The 23,104-nt window shown below is 58.0% G+C and overlaps 1 protein-coding gene across 1 annotated transcript in view; it reads left to right on the forward strand.

The window, feature by feature from the left end:
• Positions 1-623: 623 nt before the first annotated feature.
• SLC8A2 (solute carrier family 8 member A2) overlaps positions 624-23,104 on the forward strand; it is a 61,389-nt gene continuing 38,908 nt past the window's right edge. Inside the window, exon 1 of the mRNA XM_008175045.3 lies at positions 624-2,583. Within this exon, the coding sequence (XP_008173267.2) occupies positions 704-2,583 (1,880 nt within the window). The 5' untranslated portion in view covers positions 624-703. The remainder of the gene's footprint in view (positions 2,584-23,104) is intronic.

Consider the following 23,104-nt stretch of genomic DNA (forward strand, 5'->3'; position numbering starts at 1 on the left):
GGGAACAGGAAGAAGGAATAAAAATAGCGACGCGGAGCCCGGAAGGCTGCGACGCGGAGCCGAGCTCGTAGGTTGTGTTTGGGGGGGTCCATCTGTCGCGTACCAGCGACTCGCAGCTGGTCTGAGAGACGCAGTGAGCAGAGCGCGGGGCTGAAGGGTGAGGGGGAGGGAGCCGGTTGGTTTGTGTAGGAGCCTGGCGCAATCCATCCCAGCACGGGGAGAGGAGTGGGGTCTAGTGGTTAGAGCAGGGGGGGCTGGGAGCCAGGACTCCTGGGCTCCATCCCAGCAGGGGGAGGGGAGTGGGGTCTAGTGGTTAGAGCAGGGAGGGCTGGGAGCCAGGACTCCTGGGTTCTCTCCCCAGCTCTGGGAGGGGAGTGGGGTCTAGTGGTTAGAGCAGGGGGGGGCTGGGAGCCAGGACTCCTGGGTTCTATCCCCAGCACGGGGAGGGGAGTGGGGTCTAGTGGTTAGAGCAGGGGGGGCTGGGAGCCAGGACTCCTGGGTTCTATCCCCAGCACGGGGAGGGGAGTGGGGTCTAGTGGTTAGAGAAGGGGGGGGCTGGGAGCCAGGACTCCTGGGTTCTCTCCCCAGCTCTGGGAGGGGAGTGGGGTCTAGTGGTTAGAGCAGGGGGGGGCTGGGAGCCAGGACTCCTGGGTTCTATCCCAGCTCTGGGAGGGCAAAGTGCCTCAGAGAGCCCTGGCAAGGCATGAGCTTGGAGCGCCATCACAAGTCTCTCTCGTTCTCTCCTCTAGATCCCGCCGGGTCTGGCAGCCAGACCGAACCGCCCGGGATCATGGCGCCGGCATGGCAGCCCCTGCCCCGATTCCTCACCCAGGCTCTGCTGGCGTCCGTCCTCCTGGCTGACAACTTCTCCCAGGCGGGAGCCTTGGAGACGGTGCCGGAAAGCAACGTGAGCTGCCAAGGGTCCAACACGTGCCATCCGGGGGTGCTGCTGCCCGTGTGGCAACCGGACAACCCCTCCTTCGGCGACAAAGCTGCTCGGGCCATTGTCTACTTCGTGGCCATGATGTACATGTTCCTGGGGGTCTCCATCATCGCCGACCGCTTCATGGCCTCCATCGAGGTCATCACCTCCAAGGAGAAGGAAATCACCGTCACCAAGGCCAACGGCGAGACCAGCATTGGAACAGTGCGGATCTGGAACGAGACGGTCTCCAACCTGACCCTGATGGCGCTGGGCTCCTCCGCACCCGAGATCCTGCTCTCTGTCATCGAGGTGTGTGGGCACAACTTCCAAGCTGGGGAGCTGGGGCCCGGCACCATTGTGGGCAGCGCCGCCTTCAACATGTTCGTGGTGATCGCCATCTGCGTTTACGTCATCCCCGCCGGGGAGAGCCGCAAGATCAAACACCTGCGGGTCTTCTTCGTCACGGCCTCCTGGAGCATCTTCGCCTACATCTGGCTCTATCTGATCCTAGCGGTCATCTCCCCGGGCGTGGTGCAGGTCTGGGAAGCTCTGCTGACGCTCGTCTTCTTCCCGGTCTGCGTGGTCTTCGCCTGGATCGCCGACAAGCGGCTCTTCTTCTACAAGTACGTCTACAAGAGGTACCGCGCCGACCCGCGGAGCGGCATCATCATCGGCACCGAAGGGGAGTTCCCCAAAGACATCGAGATGGATGGCAGCTTCCTGGCCAATGACCACCGGGAGAACGTCTTCATGGACGGGGCGGCTTCCGCGTCCCCGGCCCTGGCCTCCTCCACCCAAGAGGAGAAGGAACTGGACGAGAGCCGCAAGGAGGTGATCCAGATTCTCAAGGACCTCAAGCAGAAGCACCCGGACAAAGAGCTGGAGCAGCTGGTGGAGATGGCCAACTACTACGCCCTGCTGCACCAACAGAAGAGCCGAGCTTTCTACCGCATCCAAGCCACCCGCATGATGACCGGGGCTGGGAACATCCTGAAGAAACACGTCTCGGAATTCTCCAAGAAGTCGTCCAACCTTCTGGAGGCGCCGTCGGAGGCCGAGGAGGAGAACTACAGCAAGATCTTCTTCGAGCCCTGCCTGTACCACTGCCTGGAGAACTGCGGCTCGGTCACGCTGACCGTGGCCTGCCAGCAGGGTGGGGAGGGCAACCACACCTTCTACGTGGACTACAAGACGGAGGACGGCTCGGCCAAGGCGGGCTCCGACTACGAATATAGCGAGGGGACGCTGATCTTCAAGCCGGGCGAGACGCAGAAGGAGCTGAAGATTGGCATCATCGACGACGATATCTTCGAGGAAGACGAGCACTTTTTCGTCCGCCTGCTCAACTTGCGGGTGGGGGACGCCGAGGGCATGTTCGAGTCCGACTCGGCCGATCACCCCACGGGGCGTCTGGTGGCCCCGCTGATCGCTACCGTCACCATCCTGGACGACGACCACGCCGGCATCTTCACCTTCCAGGACAAGCTGTTGCGTGTCAGCGAGTGCCAGGGCACCATGGAAGTGAAGGTGGTGCGGAGCTCTGGGGCGCGGGGGACGGTGATCGTCCCCTACCGGACAGTGGAGGGGACGGCTCGCGGAGCGGGCATCGACTACGAAGACGCCTGTGGGGAGCTGGAATTCAAGGACGACGAGACAGTGTAAGTACGAACCGTCGGCCCCTCTTGTTAGCCTCGCCACGGCCTGGAGACGCACCCAGCATAGCAGCCTGGTGAGGGTGTGCCTGCATGCGGGTGCGCATCAAGCCCCAGCTCCCGGAGTCCTGGGATTAGCTGAGAATCTTGGCTTTCATTATTGTGAAAAAGTTTAAAAAAGTAAGTGTCTAACCCTCTTGGTTGGGGAGAAATACTGGAAAATGCAGCCCCCCCCCACTGGCCCTAAACGCAGAAGGTGGAAAAAAAACCCCAAACAATATATATATATATATTTAATCTGATGATTGTTGAAGGCGTGGGGGCTGGCCATACTGAGGTGCCACCCATCAGTGGCCAGCCACGGTGGAAAGCCAAGACCTGGGCCAGAAGTGGGGTTTGCCACCAGTGGCTGGAATTGGGGCAAATCTTCAGTGCAGACAAGGCCGTGGGCTTGCCTGCTTGTAGTCCGAGTTATTGAGGCTGTGGGTGTTCTGGACGGTGGAAGGTGGGTGGAAATTCAGATCTAGCCCCGCTTTCTGCTGGGCGCGGCGCCTGACGGAGACGCTGAGCTATAGAGAATCGGGCCCTTCATATTCTAGCTCTTTAAAGGCCACCTCTTCTGTATGGCTCTGTGGTGACTCTGGGGAGTGGGGGGAGGGGCATCAGCTGTAAATACTCGTCCCCTGGCACCAGGGCCAATTTCCTGCTCCCCTCGTCTTTGATAAGAGAAGAAAAAGCATTGCACTGCGCTGGCTAGTACTATTGCTCTCTGCTGGGGGGAATGGGAACTTCTCATGTGTGTGTCATATGCCCTATACTGCCAAAGCGAGGGGTGATTTGCCATTAGCTCAGGTGGCAGGGGGCTGAGCTTTTGGAGAAGGGCTAGATCTGGGTTCAGTCCCCACTCGCGCCATGAAGTTCCAGGATGCAGCAGGTGTGACGATCGAGGGAGTCGTGTGTATAGTGATCTCTGTCCTGAGAGCCATATTGTGCAAATGGCTGGGACCCCTCCGTTCCCCGTGCCCTAAAGAAACCCAGAGCGCCCTTGTTCCCCCAAGAGGTTTTGGGTTTGCAGCAGGAATCGGGGCTGGGGCGGGGGAGATTCCCAGGGCTGTGAAATACGTGGCTCTAACAGAAGCCGCTTAGCAGCCGCTCAGGACCCGAGCTGAGAGGGCGAAGGCAGGAGAACCAAGCTACGGTGGGCTGGGAGACCTGCTCGGTGGCATTAGCTGGAGTCTGCCTTTGCTGTCTGAGCCGGGAAAACACCCAGTTCTCCTCTGAGCTTCCACTGTATTGTTACGGCTCCCAGCTTTTCGGCCGGCTCCGTGAGAGCTTGTCATGCCGTGCAGGTGGCCAGAGCGCCCCCAGGTCACTGCTGTCTGCGCTGGGTGGAACCGGCCTGCTCCCGCGGGGTGGGCTGGCCCCGGGCCGAGCTGGGAGCCCTGGAACTGCCACAGACTTACTCTGGGAGCTCGAGCAGATCGCTTTCTGGCTCTGGCTTGTAACATGGGGAGAACCAGCCTTCTTCCAGGTGCACAGGTTGGGAACTCTCTGGGCCTGGGGCTGGGGCTCTCGCTTGTATCTGTGCAGCGCCCGGCCCGGGGGGCCCCGATCTCAGTCTGGGGGGGGGTCTGTGTGGTGCACGGCCTGGGGGGGCCCCGATCTCAGTCTGGGGGGGGTCTGTGCAGCGCCCAGCCTAGGGGGGGCCCCCGATCTCAGTCTGGGGTGGATCTGTGCAGCGCCCAGGACTACAGGGTCCTGATCTCAGTCCAGGGCTCTAGGTGCTACTGGAATACAAATGAGGCTAATTTGTGGATTTCGCACATTAGAACATAAATCGGAGACAAAATCATCATCTCCCCGTGCTCCCACATCTGCCTGTCAGTCTCCGGCTGTCGCCTCTTCTCCGCTCCGCGGCCTCGCTCTGTGCCCGACTCTCTTGCCAGGAGGAGAATGTCCATTTAGGAGGGTGATGGTTTTTGACAACGTGTTTATACCAGCAAAAGCCCCAGGCAATTACCGATGCAATTACAGCAGTCAAAAGTCCTTCTGCCGGGTTGCGGATTCTGTTCGGGGAGCTGCACTACGCCGTGCCAGGAAAGCACACTTGTGCCAATAGAAGGTCTGTCCCCACTTGAAGAGCTCGGACGGGATATAGGGTTGCCAACCCTCCAGGAACTAAAGATGAATCTTTAATTAAAGATCATGTAATGTGATGAAACCTCCAGGAATACGCTGGCAACCGCGCCGGTATAGCTATACCCCAGACCCTGTCTAGTGTAGACAAGGCCTTAGACCAGAAGCTCTTTGGGGAAGGGACTTTCCATTGTGGGTATACACAGCACCTGGTTCATAGTGGGCTCTCAGGCACTACTATAATACACCTAACAGCAATAAAAATGTACAGCGCCTAGCACTGTGCGGGCCTGGGGTTCCTAGGAGTTACCCTAATAAAAATAAGGAACAATAATCACAGCATCCCCGTTCCCTAAAGCCTTCTTTTTTAACTAGCTATTTCCTGCTTTAAAGAATTCTACCATCGCGCCGATGCCAGTGTCCCAGCCTGCTCGCTCATCCCACCGCTCCCACCAGTGCAAAAACCTGGATGGCTGCCGAGAAAAACCAACGCCATGTGCGTAGTGCCGATTTGAGGAACGCCTTTTTAAATGAACTTTTAACGGCATAATTAATACCCTTGTGTCACAGACTCACGGATCTTGCCCACTCCTGGCCCCGTGCGGGCTGTGGGGGGTGCCCCTTTCAGTGCGACAGCCCTTCTCCGGGGTCCACTCTCTCTCAGGGTCAGGCCCCTCCACCTCCTGGAGCCGCACCTCTCTGAGCCTTAGCACACCTGTCTCTGCCATGGGCCCCCTCAGGGAGTCCCCTCGCTCTGGACCCCCGGGGCCTCCACCCCCGAAGGGGTTGATGCAGCCCTGTTCTCTAGACCAGAGTGACTCTCAGCCAGCATGAAACAGGAGGGTTTATTGAGAGTTGAACACAGCACAGGAAACTCTCAGGGCCTCAGGCCTGGCCTCCCTCAGCCCAGCACATCCCAGTCTCTCTGCAACCAGGTGGGCTCTGCCTGCTCCCCCTCTCCAGCCCAGAGCCCCCCTGCTCCCAGCTGGGCATCTGAGATCACCGGCCCCAGGCCCCGCCTCTGTCCATTGTCTTGTCTCCAGGTAAACAGGGTCGTAAACCGGAGCCTCCTCTCCTCCCTTCTGTCCTCTGGCTGGAACCGGCTGGTTCGGTCACTGGGTCCTCACTCTGCAGCCCATTGTCCGCCCACTGGCCAGAACCGGCTGCGTCTCCTCAGCGGGGCCTCCGGGTCACCAGGTCGCCAGGTCACCGGTCGCTGGGGTCTCCATCCTCCAGGCCATCGGCTGGGTCCCCACGTCCTCTCTCCGGTCCTCTGCAAAACACACTCCCTCTCCCCTCACCTCGTTAAACCAGTAACACCCAGGGAAACTGAGTCCCACCCCCTCCGCATGCAAACCATTGAAACTCCACCGAAAACAAGAAACCCCCCCACTTCGTTATACCTTGCTGACGCGTTCCTGCTCTTGTTTGGAATGAAATTTATTTTTCATTGTAGAGCGACGGCAGAAACGTTTTAGGTGGGGTCGGGAGCGGCTAGTTTGAAAGGCAACGTTCTCTTACGTTGGATCTAGTACCAGGAGTGTAGCCTTTCTCTGTAAGAGGGTTTGGAAAGGGCGGTGATGCATAAGGACGCATAAGTGCTGTTCCATACCACCCACAAACGGGGGTGGGGGGGAATGTCCCCAAAAGCGGAGATCGGGCATCCTTAAAATGCTACGTTGTGCTGCCCGGCTGGACATCTGGAGCCTCCGATGTCCCCCCCGATCCACGTAGCTAACAGTAACAGCTGCTCTGAGGGGCGTCCTCTCTGCCCGGGGCGGGCCGTTGTCTAGGCTGAGCGTCAGCGTTGGACTCGCTCTTTGCCCTATCTCTGCCGCGGCTGCCAACAAAGAAAAGGCCTCGTTTGTGTGGGCGAATGATAGAAACGGGACGGAAAAGGCCGCAGGAGGAAAGGGCTTGTGGTTCAGGCATGGGACTAACAGATGGAGTTCTCTTCCAGGCCGCGTCACAGACTTGCTTGGGACAAGGCGCGTCTCAGCTCGGTGCCTCAGTTTCCCCAGGGGGTGAGGTGATGGCGCCGCGGGAGCATTTCGTCCCCACTTTGCAGAGCAGTGGAGGTCGGGACCCCCTGAACCCCAGAGCACCATGAGGCCACCTAGCCAGAGCCCAGCCCGCGTGTTGCCCTGCGTCCTACCGGTCTGTCTTGTGCCCGCATGATCCCACCTCCCTCGGTGCCCTACAAGCCTCCCTGTGTGCAGGCTGTCGTGCCATAGCAAATAGTTATCGATCCATCGGGGACTTCCCTGCTTGTGCACCCGCACTGGAGAGAAGATGGCAAAGCGGCTTCCCCTTTGCAAACGACACCCTGCGACTTTGACAGCGGTCTCCCAGGCAGGTACCTACCAGGCCTAACCCCGTTTAGCATGCTCTGTGCAGAACCCACCAATCCGCTCTGCCCCCAGCTGTCCAAGTCACTCTGGGAGCCGGGCTGGTGGGCAGCGGACGGTGCTACAAACCTGGGGGTGCCCTTTTTAGCGGGTGTGAAGTCAGGCTGCCCCATGGCCCGCGAAGCTCCCCCGTTCTCCGGGTCCCTCACCGTCTGGAATCAGCTGGTCGGTGCAGCCTCAGCGAGTCCAAGAAATTGCTATTGATTTCCCAGGTTGATGGTCCTGCAGGCCCCCGGTTCATCAGCCCCGCCTCATCTGGCCCTACTGACAAGCCAAGAAATTAACGAGTTGTTAATATACTCGGGAGCTGGCGAGCCCCGAGCTGCGTGGGCAGGGAAGGTGGGAGGCTCTGGAGGGGTGCCGAGGTTACGCTTCTCCAAACAGAAGGAGGGGGCTGCATCACCAGGCTCCCAGGCGGGGTGAGATCTGGGGCAATCTCAAAGCGTGTGTCCTCCTGGCCTGGAGCAGGAGGTAGCAGATTACAGGTCCATTTCCTGCTGGAGGAAAAATCAGCCGTGCAGAGGCTGGGTAGATTCTTAGTCCAACAAGTCGCACCGGTCCGGGAACGGAGGCGGTTCCCAGTGGTGCTCGGGCAGCCCCCTGCATCAGGGCTGGTGACCCAAACTCCGGCCCAGGCAGTGATTTGGCTCCAAGGCCTGGCGCTAGGGCGAAGGAGAAAGGCAAAGAGCTGTTTGCACCAGCTCGCCGAGAAGCGACGACGGTGCAAACCTAACCCCGCCGGTGGCATTTCTTCAGCGCCTGTGCCCTGCTCGCCCGCTGGCACCCGCTGTCCGGTGCCGCACCGCAGCAGGTGGGGAGCATTTATCTGCGGCCCAGCGGCCGCGCTCCCAGCCGGGATCAGCTGAGCTCAGGGCCAGAAACTGACGCTTTCCGACTCGGATCTGCTGGTCTCTCGCCCTTTGACGGCAGCTGACAGAGCCAAGAGCCGGCCGTGGCTGCCTCTGGGGCGAGCCGTTGTTGTCTCTCAAAGGCAAGTGGGGGGCAAGGGGCGCCCAGCTCGCAGCCTAGGGTTAGGGGTGGCTCCTGTCTCAGGTCCGGCTCTGAGCTTTGCAGATCAAGCCCATCTCTGCCTCAGTGCCTCTGGCCGGGGTCCCCAGTGTGCTGAAGGCAAACTCAAACAAACAGGTAACGACTAGGCCCGCCCGCCCAGGGCCCAGTTCCTAGCTCCGGGGAAGCCGATTCTAGCCGATCTGATTGGCACGAAGCGCCCCAAGGTTTTCCTTGGTTTGATCACCTCCTGCTGTGCCTTGTTCCCACGCGCCCCCTGCCCGAGGCCGGCCGGCCTTGCTGTGATGTATCTCTCCCCGCGCACAGCGGAGGATCTATCGGGCACAATACGCCCAGGCCGTGCGGAGGCCGGAGCATTAGCGCTGACTGACGAGAGATTTATTGTTTCTCCCGAATGGAAGTTTTTTGACCAAACTGATCATTTTTTCCGTCTCCGCTTAAAATTTCCACTTGGGAAATTTCCAGCGCTTTCATTGCAATTGTGCGGGTTTCGAGCTTTAAAACTCTTCAGTGAAAACACAGATGTTTGAGGACAAAAACAAGCCGTTTTCGATGGACTCTTTTCCACACGGTCTGCTGAGCGCTGGCCTGGGAGCCTGGTGGTTCTGGATTCGGAGCCTTGACCTCAGCTCCCACTTACCTTTATTCCCAGAATAGTCTTGGGCAAGCGGCTCGGTGACTCAGTTTCCCCATCTGTGAAATGGGGATAAGGGTGTGATTGGGGCAGGGATCTTCTCTTAGTTCTGGTTTTGTTCAGTGCCTTGCACAATGGGGACTTGGCCCATGATTGGGGCACCCTGGTGTGTGACGAAGTTTCCTCTGAATACTGTGTGGGTGCCTCAGTTTCCCTTATGTATTTCTGAAGTCTCTAGGTGGTGGGGAAAGGCCAGTGTGCACAAATCACTGACACTCTGTCTCCCTGGCAACAAATGGCCAGGGCCCCTTCCCCCCCTGCAAGGTAATAGCTAAAGGTGAACAAAGAGATCAGGTGACCTCCTGGCCCAGGAAAGAGACAAAGCCCAGAGAAGGAGGGGCTGGAGGGGGTTTCAGAGTTGGAGCTACCTGGGGACTAGGAGTGAGGGCAGACGTGGGTGTCTGGCTCTCTGAACCCCAGAATGGACCCGGCTGAGGGGTCGCGTTCGCTGTACCTACAAGCTTTGTTTTAGACCCTGTTCCTGTCATCTAATAAACCTCTGTGTTACTGGCTGGCTGAGAGTCACGTCTGACTGCGAAGTGGGGGGTGCAGGACCCTGTGGCTTCCCCAGGACCCCGCCGGGGCGGATTCGCTGTGGGAAGCGCACGGAGGGGCATATGCTGAATGCTCCAAGGTCAGACCCAGGAGGTGAAGCCGTGTAGGATTCTTGCCCTGAAGACAGTCTGCTCCGAGGGAGAGGAGGCTCCCCAGAGTCCTGACTGGCTTTGTGGGGAGCAGTTCCAGAGCATCTCCCGGGGACTCCGTGACACGGTGCTACTGTAATACACCGAATAGCAATAAAAACGTACAGCGCCTGGCGCAGTGGGGTCCCAGGCACTACGGTAGTTCAAATAATCAAGAATAACAACATGCTCTGTCGCACTTTATCCCCGCTCTAGTGCTTGGAGCACATCAGAAATTGTCTTCCTCTGCCTCCCTGCTAATGGCTATGGGCCTTCAGCTCAAGTGGTAGAGGCTAGCGTTTGTGGAGCCAGAAGTCACAAGGAGTTGTGTTAACTTCCAGGGAATAAACCGCCCCAGAGGGTGTCAACATGACCCCGTCGCTGTCCCATGCGAATCCTCAGACGAGGGTGGGGTTTTGAATACAGAAACCTTGGCTACTTCGTCCCAGGGCAACAGCCCCATTAAAAGTCTTTCTAACCTTTTCGTAATACTACCAAAAAAGACGGAAAAGCGGCGAAAGCGTTTGAAATCGAGAGTATTAAGTCAGAGTTTCATTCCAACGACGGAACCTTGTTCTGTTCAGCTGCAGAGAGATTTGATAAGGCCCCGCCCCGGCTGATTGCCGTTCAGCTGGCATTAAAGGTCCTCGCCATTATAATTGTCCTTTTTGGGGAAGGGAGAAGACGTCAGTGAGACAGGTGCAGGCGGCTGTTGTCGCTCATGCTGTTGAAGCTCTGATCCTGTTTCCCAGAAGACAAAACCAGACAAAGACGCATCGAGCAGCAGGGGAAAGACCAGCACGGCGAGGAAATGCAGCGTCTGTCTCTGGTGCTGACTCGTCCTCACAGCTGGAGAAGCGCGTGGACTGATCAGTCACCCCGAGACCTGGTGTCCGGCGGGTTAGGGCCTTGCTTTTAGCCGCCTCACTGGCCCCTGGCTCCCAGAACAGACACAGTCGGGACTGGCTAAGCCAGATACGTACAGATCCGTGCCTGGTTTCTAATTGGGATTTGTCTGCCTTTCCTGTCCGGCTGGTCTTCGCTAGATTAAGAAACCCTGGGGTGCTTCTGTGCTGTAATCAAGTCCCCCTCAACCCGCCGTTTGAGAAACCAAACAGCCTGAGCCCTGTACAACCCCTCTGGCTGGGAAAGGTCGGTCTCCGGGCGGAGTTATTTCAAACAGCTCCCTGGGTGCCCGCACCGAACCTGGCCTTGTCCCGCGGCCTGCGGAGCCGCCTCAGAGCACAGGCCAGAAGAGACACGTGTGGATGTGCCTGGGCAAATCTGCGTACAAGGCCGAGGTGCCCTGCACCCAGCAGCGCGGCTAGATTTCAGCAGAGTCAAAATGCGGCAGCGGGCACTTAGGGGGAGTTGCTGTTTTCACAGGAGGTGGGAGTCGGATCAAAGGGCGTCGGGCTGGTTCTTAAGTCCCAGGCTTGCCGAAAAGAGGGTCAGATCCTCGGCTGCTCTGAATCAACATTAACTCCATTAAAGGCCACAGGACCAAATTCCCCGAGCCCGGGAAGAGAACCCAGGCATCCTGCCGCCTAGTCCCGCCTTCTAATCCCTAGATCACGCTCTCTCCCCGAGCTGAAAAGAGAACCCAGGAGCCCTGACAGCCAGTCCCCTGCTCTAACCACCAGACCCCACTCCCCTCCTCCGAGCGGACAATGGAACCCAGGAGTCCTGACAGCCAGTCCCCAGCTCTAACCACCAGACCCCACGCCCCTCCTCCGAGTGGACAATGGAACCAGGAGTCCTGACAGCCAGTCCCCTGCTCTAACCACCAGACCCCGCTCCCCTCCTCCGAGTGGACAATGGAACCAGGAGTCCTGACAGCCAGTCCCCTGCTCTAACCACCAGACCCCGCTCCCCTCCTCCGAGCGGACAATGGAACCCAGGAGTCCTGACAGCCAGTCCCCTGCTCTAACCACCAAACCCCGCTCCCCTCCTCCGAGCGGACAATGGAACCCAGGAGTCCTGACAGCCAGTCCCCTGTTCTAACCACCAGACCCCACTCCCCTCCTCCGAGCGGACAATGGAACCCAGGAGTCCTGACAGCCCGTCCCCTGCTCTAACCACTCTCTGTGCATGGTACATTTGCTGTTGAACAGAGGAATTGTCCCTTTAGCATCCAGCTCCTGCCTGTCCTGTCTCTAAGGACCTTTCTCCACCTCCTCGCCCTGTGTGTTTGCTCAGCGTTAGCAGCTTCCGAGGATTGCTGATCCGCCTGCACCTGCCGGCCTCGTGAGAACACAGCTGAGAGCTGAGCTCATGGCATGAGATTTCCTGCTCCTCCCTGGCTGCAGATGAGGGAGCCCCACCACGAGAGGAGAACCCAGGAGTCCTGACTCACAGTCTCCACTGCGGTCCCCCTGTCAGCCCCACTCTGAACTGGGAATAGAACCCAGGAGTCCTGACTCCCAGCCCCCTGCTCCGGTACCCCCGAGAGCCCAGATCCCAGGTCCCTTCCCTTGCTATAACCACTAGACCCTCCTCCCTCTCACTGCCCCATTCCAACTACTACACGGCATTCCCACCCGCCTGATGGTCTCGTTGCCAGTAGACGGGGTGGGTGCGGGGGGCGGCTGGTAATTCTCCTCCTGCCGCTCAGTGCAGCAATTAATCCTCTCCCTTGATGTATTATTGCGTGCACGTCTTGCAAACCCTTCATCAAATCTGGCATCCAAATAGCACAGTCGCTGACATTTCTGATTGCTGCTTGTGGGTTTTTGTTTTTTTTTCACCCTTCTCTTCAGGCTCCGTGATTTCCAAGAGAGGTTTTCCGGGACTTTCTTAGCATTGCTTCAGTCCTCTCCCCCCTCCTCCATCAGAGGCAGGAAAAATCAATCTGGGCAAAACAGCCGTTCGTGCCTTTCGACACGTGAAAGCGTGGTAACCTTCATGCTTCAGGGCAAAAGCAACCTCTAACTCTTGGGGTCAGGAAGGTCTTTCCCTGAGGGCGGGTTATTCCATAATGGCCCGGTGGGCGGGGGGGCTGGCACTTTCCTCCAAAGCATATGGCATTAGATGGACTGAGAGTCTGATCCACTGGGCAATAACTGGCGATGTATGTATTAGCTCTGCCGAGCCAGCCCCTTTATCTAACCAGCCTCCCCATCCATTGGAGTTACAGCGGCTGTTTTGGGCATGTGGATCACAATCCCCCACCCCGCCTCCCTTGTCCGGCGTCCTCCCACCCTACAGAAAATCCCCCCAGCACCGGACGGCTCCTTTTCATTTCATTCCATCCCGTTTCCCCACCCCTGCCCCCACTCTCACCTTTCGATTGGCATTACTCACCGCGGAGACGGCGAGCCGGAGGGGAAAAGGCGCTTGTGAATTTTTAATGCCTGGTATTATGGAGGTGCTGACAGGCTGTTTTATTAATGACTCTGTTCCTCCTTCCTGGATTAGGGGAGAGAGAGAGGGAGGGAGAGAGGCGACTTTGCAGACAAAATTTGGTTCCATTTGTTTGCAGAAATGAAATGGAGTCAAATTCATTACCGTGGGGCTCGTCCTTCTAAAGGCTGGTCACTTCCCCCCATCTTCGCTGGCTGATGAGATCTGGGCCTGCGGATGTCCAATGGGATTTGGGTTGCCTCATTAGGAGACCTTGCATTTCCCTTAAGATGCGGGGAAGGGGGTTGGGCTGCGTTTCCTGGGCTTTTCTGCAATCTTTGCGAGGAACAGTTTTGCGTGTGTGGCCTTAGAGCGACCCCGGCGGCTGCTCTAACCGCCAGCAGCCTGGCCTGAGCTGTCTATACGCTGCTCTGCAGGCAGGAATACCCCATAGCACGACCCTCCAGCTAGGCACCAAGGGACTGGGCCAGATTTTCTAAAGAGCTGGGCACGCTGGGGCCTGCTTGTGGGCGCTGGCCACGTGCCATCTGGGCCCTGAGCTCTGTGGACAAGGTTGGCCTTCAAGTCCAAAGAAGAAGGAGGAAGAAAGATCATCTCTGTCTCTTCGGCGGGGCTGCACGTCAAAGGGCTTTCTGAGATCAAAACCCGTCTCCCGACCTGTGCGATTCCAGTGCCAAAAACCGAGAGAACTTTACAAATCCAATTCCATTTCCGCTGCTCCTTGGTTTCCCTAGTTCTGCAGAGTGGGAGCAAACCCCGTTCACTCTTTGCACCTGAGGTTTGCCCTGCTCCACCTCTGGCCGTTCAGGCTGGCCTCAAATGGGAGGAAAACGCCGGAGGATCAGAATTGGCGCTTTCAGGGCAAGTCAGTGGGGTGCAGCAGGCAGGTGCCAGGACACCTGGGTTCTGATTCCAGCTCTGTGTAATCTTGGGCCCCTCACTGCCCCTCTTTGTGCCTCAGTTTCCCCACCCACTATTTGTCTTGTCTACTGCAGCCCTGTATCCACTAGAAACTTGTACTGCTTTCGCTCTGCTGCTATAGGGAAGGGGAGCAAGGCCAGGTCTATGCGTGGAAGGCTTTGCCGGTGTGGCTTTCCCACGATACCGTACCAGCAAAGCGCTCCTCGTGCGGACACAGCTTACACCGGTTTACGCTCTGCACTGGGGGCGTTGGCCAGCACAAAGCTCGTCGCTCAGCGATCGCATCTCATCACGCTCTGACCAACACAGCCTGCACCGGTACAACGACATCGGTGAGAAATCACGCCCTGACCAGACAGAGTTATACCGGGACAAGTTCCAACTGTTTGGGGCAGGGGCTGTCTGTGCCTATATGTGTGTGCAGCGCCCGGCATGACAGGGCCCTGATCTTGGCTGGGGTCTGGGCAGCACCTGGTGCGACAGGGCCCTGATCTCGGTTGGGGTCTGGGCAGCGCCCGGCGTGACAGGGCCTTGATCTCAATCAGGATCTGCAGAGCCCACTGTTTAGAGGCCACTTTGGGACTGGTGATAGAACTGGTAATTCTGGGGGGGGGGAAATGTTTCATGTTGAACCAAAAATGCAATTTTTCAGCAAATGGAAAATGTGTCCGTTCTGGGTTGAACAAAATGGCTTGTTTCAATTTTGAGGATTTTAAAATGTTTTGAAGTGTTTTAAACTAAAACAGAAGGGTATTTGCAAAAGGAAAAGTTACTTATAATCGAAAACTCGAAACGTTTCCTATTCAAAATGTCAAAATAGAACCTTTCAATTTTGGGAGGAAGTTTTGGGTGTCTTCCCCCCTTCCCGCCCCCCAAAAAACCAAACACTTTGGCGAAGTCGATATGACGTTCGCAGAATGTCTTGGTGTTGCTAAATTTGCATTTTTCACCAAAAAAGGTTTGGATGGCAATTTTTGTCCAGCTCTCCTCCTTAAAAACTAACAACTGGATCACAGACAGCTGGCTACTGTGAGAGGCTGTCTTGGCAAACTAGCCGAGTGTTTGGTTTAATCGGAGCCGGGACCCGGAGCCGGTGGATTTATAGCTGCTTGAAGGGCCAGGCGTTGGTAGAGATTGCTGGCTAATAAATCCGGGAGGAGATGGTTCCTTCCCTCCAGCCCCAGCCCTAAATATTTTATTTACGTGTAAGGCAGCCACCAGTGCCGGTTGCCAGGCAGTGATAGGCACTGGCCGGGCTCAGCAGGTTCGGAAACACCAGCTGGAGTTACTGTGGGCATTAGAGCGTGCCCAGGGAAGGAGGGGGGGCGGGATACCAGAGAATGGAGATCATGGTTAAGCATTCGTGTTAAGAAATGTTCTAAAACCATGTGGCCTCCCCACCAGCCAATCAGCAGCCAGGATCCCCTCGGAGTTGCTGACAGTGTAGCAATTCATAGCGCCTTTGGGGGCTCTGATTGGTTGGTGGGATGAGCGATGGAATCTTCGCACCTCTCGGAGCTGTCGTTTCAGGCTCTCTGCAGACTCAGGCGGGCATCTAGACTGGAGTTTATGGTCCTGTTTTAACTGATTGCCCGTTAACATGAGTTAACTAACATGATTGTACATCTAGTCTGAACACCCCACACACTTTTGACTTACCCTTGTGTTTAAAGAAGGGGGCTAGGAACCAGGACTCCTGGGTTCTTTTTCCAGATGTGGCCATTTGTGGGGTCGAGTGGTTGGAGCAAGAGACTGGGAGCCAGGACTCCTGGCCTCTATTCCCAGCTTTGGCAGGGGAGTGGGATCCAGTGCTTAGAGCGGGGGGTGCTGGGAGCCAGGGGATCTGAATTTTGACATGAAGTGTTGGGACATTGAGTGTTGGGAGTTGAGCTTGATTTTTGGAGCAAGGTTGGTTGGTCCCTTCTGAGTTTTGGGGTGAAGGTTTGGAGATCTGTTCTGAGATCTTGGTTGGAGTCTGGGCAGCGCCTGGCGTGACGGGGCCCTGATCTCGGTCAGGGTCTGGGCAGCACCCGGCGCGACAGGGCCCTGATCTCGGTTGAGGTCTAGGCAGCACCCGGCGCGACGGGGCCCTGATCTCGGTCGGGGTCTGGGCAGGGCCTGGCGAAATGGGGCCCTGATCTCGGTTGGGGTCTGGGCAGCGCCTGGCGCAATGGGGGGCCTGATCTGGGCCAGGATCTCTAGGCACTACTGGGATAAATGATAATACTAATTGGTAGTTAGTGCCATATGGGTCGGTGAATTGGCACCTAAATTAATTTCCCTTTTATCATCAACACGCTTTGTAGACCTTAACTACTCAATCGCGGTGAACTTCCCCCGCCTCTGGGAAACATGACGACCCACCAGTTTATAGGTGGGGAAACTGAGGCAAGCCATGTTAGCAGAGATGTACATTTTCAAGAACCCTTAGTAGTTTTTTTGGCGTGGAGGGGGCCCAACTGAAGACCCCTGAAAGGTGGGGGAGTCTCCGAACTCTGTGAAAATCAGCCCCTGAACCCGCCGGAGAATGAGCCAACGTCAGTCAAATTTGCGCTGAACAGAAAGATTTGAAATATGCAACTTTTTCCCCAACCGATTTTTTTAAGCAGGAAAAGGGCCAGATTGTGTGTGGGCAGCTGGATGTCTTTGCTTTCTGGGTCGTTGGCCAGGATGGTGGTTGTTCCAATCTACACCGTCCGCGTCTCTTACGGGGAAGGAATTACCGCCTGGGTTTCGCTACTGCTTTAAGAAGAATTCTCCCTCGTGGGGCCGTGAGGAGCTGGCTCTGGCAGGGAAATCGCCTCGGGTGGGTTAGCGCCCGTCTACATTTTGCAGCCCGGGAGAACTATTGCAGTTATGTGTCTCAGTCTCGTTAGTAGCTTTTCCTTCGGGTTGCTCATGGGCTGGCTGCAAGCGCGGTTATTCTTCCCGAGATTATACCGGGGAGTGGGAACCTGCTGGCTTAACCGATCCCCGAGGACCCGCTGTGGCCTCCCAGCTCCTGTCCTAGCCACCGTTGAGTTAGTTGCAGTCGCAAAGGCTGCCTGGCTGGGACAGTGCCCGAAGTCGAACCCAGCTCCCCTCTGGCCCTGCTTTCATTACGCTACCATCTCGAGATCAGAGCCCCCGGGTGCAAGGTGCTGGACAAACCCGGAGCCCAGTGTGTGTGCAGCCAAAGGGCGGGAGAGGAAACCGAGGCCCGGAGTGGGGAAGTGACGTGCCCCGGGTCACCTGGCGTCTCAGTGGCAGAGCCGGCAATAGAACCCAGGTGTCCTGAGTCCTGGTCAGCGGCGTTCCTCTCTATCTGAGGGGATGTTGATGTTAGCTGAGGGCCTGAGCAGCCGGTTTCTAGCGGTGGCTCGGTTTTCTCTGACTTAGCTGTCTGGGCCAGGGACTGTGTTTTGTGCCAGCAAACGGCGGTTCTCCCGGGCCGGGGGGCGCGGGGGGGCAGGACGCCGGGGTTCTTTCCCCAGCACTTCCGCTGGGCGGCCCGTGGCAGGCCAGCTCCCCACTGCGTGCCTCAGCTTTGCAATCTGGACAAGGGTGAGAAGGATACTGGCTGTGCCTAGCGCGCGGAGGCTGGAGTCAGATCGGCTGGCTTCTGGGCCTGGCTCTTGGCCGGGGTTTGAGGATTGTGACGTGATCTTAGGCAAGCAGAATCCACCATCCCAGTTATGCACCCTAACTGCTAGGCCCCACTCCCCTGCCAGAGCTGGGCACAGAACCCAGGAGTCCTGGCTCCCACCCCGACACCCCCCCTCTCTAACCACTAAGCCCCATTCACCTCCTAGAACTGTGCACAGAACCCAGGCATCCTGAATTCCAGTCCTCTGTTCTAACCGCTGGGCCCCACTCCCCTCCTAGAGCCGGGGAGAGAACCCAGGAGTCCTGGCTCCCAGCCCCCCGCTCTAACCACTAGACCCCACTAACACTCGTGGTGAGGGGGCTGTAATACCTGCACGTCGAGGAGGGCCTGTGGGGGTTGGCTGTACCCCGAGGGGGGCGCCCCCCAGCTGCAGGGCAGGGCAGGGTTGGGTCGAGGACGCTGTTTGCTCGTCGGGGCTGGTAGGGGTCTGGGCCCCGCTGGGATCCCAGGGAAAAGGCCTGGGGGACAGATCGAGAGTGTCCGTCCGTCTGTCCACCCTGGACAGCTATAACAGGCTGCACCCGGCTACCTAACATGTCCACCACCCAATACACGCCTGTGCTCCACACGCCCTTGCACGCCCATTGCCTGACACGCCTGTGCTCCACACACCCATTCCCTGCCACGCCTGTGCTCCACACACCCCCTCACACACCCATCGCCTGACACACCTGTGCTCCACACACCATTGCACACCCATTGCCTGACACACCTGTGCTCCACACACCCATTCCCTGCCACGCCTGTGCTCCACACACCCCCTCACACACCCATCACCTGACACCCCTGTGCTCCACACGTCCTGGCACACGCATCACCTGACACGGGTGTGCTTCACACGCCCTCACACACCCATCGCCTGACACACCTGTGCTCCACATGCCCTCGCACACCCATCGCCTGACATGCCTGTGCTCCACACACCCTCACACATCCATCACCTGACAACCCTGTGCTCCACATGCCCTCGCACACCCCTTACCTGACACGCCTGTGCTCCACATGCTCTTGCACACCCATCACCTGACACCCCTGTACTCCACACACCCTCACACAGCCCTTGCCTGACACACCTGTGCTCCACACGCCCTTGCACACCCATTGCCTGACACGCCTGTGCTCCACACACCCATTCCCTGACACCCCTGTGCTCCACACGTCCTGGCACACGCATCGCCTGACACGGGTGTGCTTCACACGCCCTCACACACCCATCGCCTGACACGCCTGTGCTCCACACGCCCTCGCACACCTATCGCCTGACACCCCTGTGCTCCACATGCCCTCGCACACCCCTTACCTGACACGCCTGTGCTCCACACACTCTTGCACACCCATCGCCTGACACCCCTGTGCTCCACACACCCTCGCACACCCCTTGCCCGACACACCGGTGATCCACATGCCCTTGCACACCAATCGCCTGACACCCCTGTGCTCCACATGCCCTTGCACACCCATCGCTTGACACCCCTGTGCTCCACACATCCTTGCACACCCCTTCCCTGACACACCTGCTCCCCGCACACCCTGTCACACCAATTGCCTGCCACACCTGTGCTCCACACAGCCTCTCACACACGCATCGCCTGACATACCTGTGCTCCACACGCCCTCGCACACGCCTTGCCTGACACGCCTGTGCTCCACACATACCCTCGCACACCCATTGCCTGACACACCTGCTCCCTGCACACCCATTGCCTGACACCTGCTCCCTGCACACCCTGTCACACCCATTGCCTGACACACCTGCTCTCTGCACAACAAATCCTTCACACACACACACACACACACACACACACACACACACACACACACACCCCTCTTCCAGAACAACTGCTATCTGCACACCCCATCACACACACACAAACACACACATTTCGTAACACACCCACTCTCTCCCACCCCCATCACACCCGGCATCACGTCCCCACCAGCCCTGCCGCCCACACCAGCCGTTCCCCGCCCACACGCTCAGCGCCGCCGCTCGCTCCTTTATTACAGAGCATCTCTCCTCTGCCGCTGGGAAGGGGCCCCAGGGACCCCGCGCCCGCCTGGCCGAGAGACAGGCCTGCAGCTGCTCCAACCCCTGCCCCTGCCCTGCCCTGGTTGTCTGGTCGCGTCCACCAGCTGGGCTTCCCCCTTGGGGCCGACTCCTGGTGGGACCCCCGGCCCCCGACACAGGGACAAGCCGGGTGGGGGCTCTCGGGGAGCAGCGGGAGGGGGAAGAAGCAAAGGGAACGGAGCCAGGAGAGCTCGTTGGTGGGTCTGGAGGGGGCCAATAGGTAGGTGTTGTGTAAATGGCTCCACCCTCTTTGGCTGTGCCCCTCACTCCCGACCCGCAGCCCCCTGCTAGCCCGGCCCTGCCGGTGCCCCTCACTCCCGACCCGCAGCCCCCTGCTAGCCCAGCCCTGCCGGTGCCCCTCACTCCCGACCCGCAGCCCCCTGCTAGCCCGGCCCTGCCGGTGCCCCTCACTCCCGACCCACATCCCCTCTGCTATCCCAGCCTAACCCCCCCCCAGCTCTGCCAGTGCCCCTCACTCCCGACCCGCAGCCCCTCTGCTAGCCCAGCCCGTCCACCCCCCATAACATTACCAGGGCCCCTCACTCCCGACCCATAGCCCCCCCTTGCTATTCCAGTCCTACACACTGGTCTTCATCCTGCCCTGCATTTCCCTCTTCAGCAAATCCAGAGGAGAAGCAAGTGATTCCTAGTCCAGTATCTGCTCCCATCTGCTGCACCTCTCCCCAGAGGTGGCTGCATCTCACTGATGGAGAAGGGGGGTGCCTGCACAATCACATTTTTCTAACCTAGAAAGCTGGGGTTAAGTACGAGGTTTGAATGAGTCAATCAACGGGGCCAGATCCCCAGCTGGCACAAAGTGGCGCTGATACCGACTCTGCCGTGCCGATCTGTCCCCGCTGAAAGCCTGGCTGCTTGGCCCCGCGGTTCCTTGGCACCCGACGGATTGAGTTTGTTAGCAAACAGTGGGAAATCTCCTGCTCGTTAATTCCCGTCTCTGGCTGTCGCCCGGCCCCTCCCAGTGACCCAGAACCAGCTGCCTGGAGACTCGGCTGGGCCAGGCGTCAGCGTTTGCCAGGCTGGGCCAGTTCCGTGTTTCCCACAGCAGAGTTGAGCTTTTCTCTCCCCTTGGGAGGATGTTCTTGGCGGCACAGAGACACACAAATGGCCCTTAAATGAGGCTTATAACGAGCAGCCAGGATCCAATCAGGTTGTGCTTAAATCAGGGTAAGTCCGGTCATTAGCATTTCTAGGGCCGGATCCATGGGTGGTGGAAGTGGGTGAGGGGCCCCAGAGGCGGCTGCGTCTCAGTGGTGGGTGAGGGGTCCCCGTACAGTCAGCCGCTGCGCTCCACCCCAGAGGCGGCTGCGTCTCAGTGGTGGGTGAGGGGTCCCTGTACAATCAGCCGCTGCGCTCCACCCCAGAGGCGGGTGCATCTCAGTGGTGGGTGAGGGGTCCCTGTACAGTCAGCTGCTGCGCTCCACCCCAACGGGCGGGAATCGGCCGTCGCGCTGTTGCAGATTCAGGAGGCCTGGCCTTGTGGTTACAGCACAGTCCAGGCAGTCAGGACTCCTGGGTCCTACCCCTGGCACCGACTCGCTCCGGGGCCTGGGGTCAGCCACTCCCCACCTCTGGTCCCGCGCCTGCCGAATGGGGACGATAACACGGATCTAGCGGGGGATCCGTGGGTCTAAATTCACTCACCTCCATGAAGTGCTGTGACACCCTCCACGAGAAGCTGCTCTGAGAGCCTGGCTCGTCCCGCCGGGATCTGCTTCCCACGCGCCCTCCATCTGGCAGAGAAGGACAATCTAGTCCCCGGGCACTGCCAGCTCCTGCTGGCACCGCACCGTCCTGGGGGGCCGGGAAAACAGCACAGGGGGGCGGCTAATTAGCGGCTCCAGCTCCGGTTTGATTCTTTGCCTCCCCGAACAGGTCACGGGTTTAACCGATTTCACGAGAGAAATGGGATCCCTGCGCATTCGGGCTCATTTACTCAGGGCCGTTAATCCGGAGTAAGGCAGGGGGTGAATGTAAAGCACTTACCAGGCTGATTCCAGCACCAGAGACACCACGTACAGTTCATGTCACTCTTGAATTCAGATGTCGGGGAATGTTTGGATGCCAATCCAGGGTGGGGGTGTTTATTTACACACGGTCCTGGTTCCACTCCGCATCTGGGGAGACACACGTTGGGAAATGCCAGGAACGGGTGTTTCAAAACTCAGTGAAAACCATCCTGGCCATTTCACCAGAGACACTGGATTCCTTTGGTTATTTTGGGGGGTGAATTTATTCCTGATGAAAAATGCTGGCTGAAGGTCAACATCACAACACTGGGTCAGACCAGGCCCTCTAGCAGGGTAGCCCGGTTCCCCAGCGACCAGCTGCTTCAGAGCAAGGTGCAAGGCGCTCTCCCTAGTGGGCAGTGGTGGGATAACTTGGTGCCCAGGGCTGTTCCTTCCTGACCCTTGATTGTTGGAGGTTGTCTCATGCCTTGGAGCATGAGGGTTTGTAACCTTTGGCTTATGTTTAACTATCTCCCGTTCTAACGCTGGATGGTCTCCTCCTCCGTATACACGTCTGATCGTTTTCTGCATCCGACTAAATGCTCGGCCTCAATTGGATCCTAATTAGAACCAAGCGCCTGATTCCCAGTTACCTTGTTCCTGTGCTAGAGGCAAGTGGCTTTCAGCTCCCTTTGTGCTCTTCATATCCTGCCCAGCTCCTGGTGTCAGGACTCTGCCCCCTATGGGCCCTGGGGGGCAGACAATAGCCACAGCACAGTGGATTCTGGCCATGCCACCGTCCCCGGCCATGTGGGGCATTCTCCAAGGGCCATTTCCACCTCTTGGTGTTACCAGTGCGGCCTGAGCACAGCTGGGAATCAGGCCCTATTTTCTTTTATTTTATTTTATTGTTTTAATTAAAAATCTGTTCTCTCCCCCTCCACTAAAGGCGATAAATCAAAGGAGCTGCTTAGGTTTTAAATTGTAATCCTGGCTTCAATAGCCCCCAGTCTCGAAAACTAATTAAGGACAAATCAGGAACAGGGAAAAGATGATGAGGTTGGTTCCCCCCCCCCCCACATCCTCCCTGCTTCTTTGGTAGTGAAAACCTCCATCCTCAAAGCCTTGGGGAAGCATTTGATCTGAGCCCCCGACCTTTGCAGACTCCCGCGAGTCGCTCGTCCTGGCGAGGGACCCAGCGCGGTTCCCTGGGATGCTCCTCTTAGCACTGGTGTCCAATTAAAAGAGTGTTACGAGCCCGTTGTGCTTAATTGGATGGGGAAAGCCGCTGCAGGAAGGCGGGGTGGGGAGGGAGGGAGGGGAAAGGCCCTTGTGTGAAGTTACCACAATGGGCCTCTGAACATGAGTCTACTTCATGCTTTGTTACTAAAGGGAATACGATTTGAAATTAAAATGATCCCCCTTTGTCTCGTCCGCCTTGCCGCCCCGATCGGGGGCGATGCGTCCGTGGTAGACAATTGCCGGTTAATTAAAGCAGTGAAAGTCTCTTGCATAACTGTCCCAAGAAGAGGGGACGTGAGAACAGTCTATCCAATGGTGACTGGGCTAGAGAAGGGAGAAAGGCACTTCCTTTTTCCGCGTCTCCCAACAC

This window comes from Chrysemys picta, chromosome 17 (assembly GCF_011386835.1).
Source record: "Chrysemys picta bellii isolate R12L10 chromosome 17, ASM1138683v2, whole genome shotgun sequence".
Lineage (NCBI taxonomy): Eukaryota > Metazoa > Chordata > Testudines > Emydidae > Chrysemys > Chrysemys picta.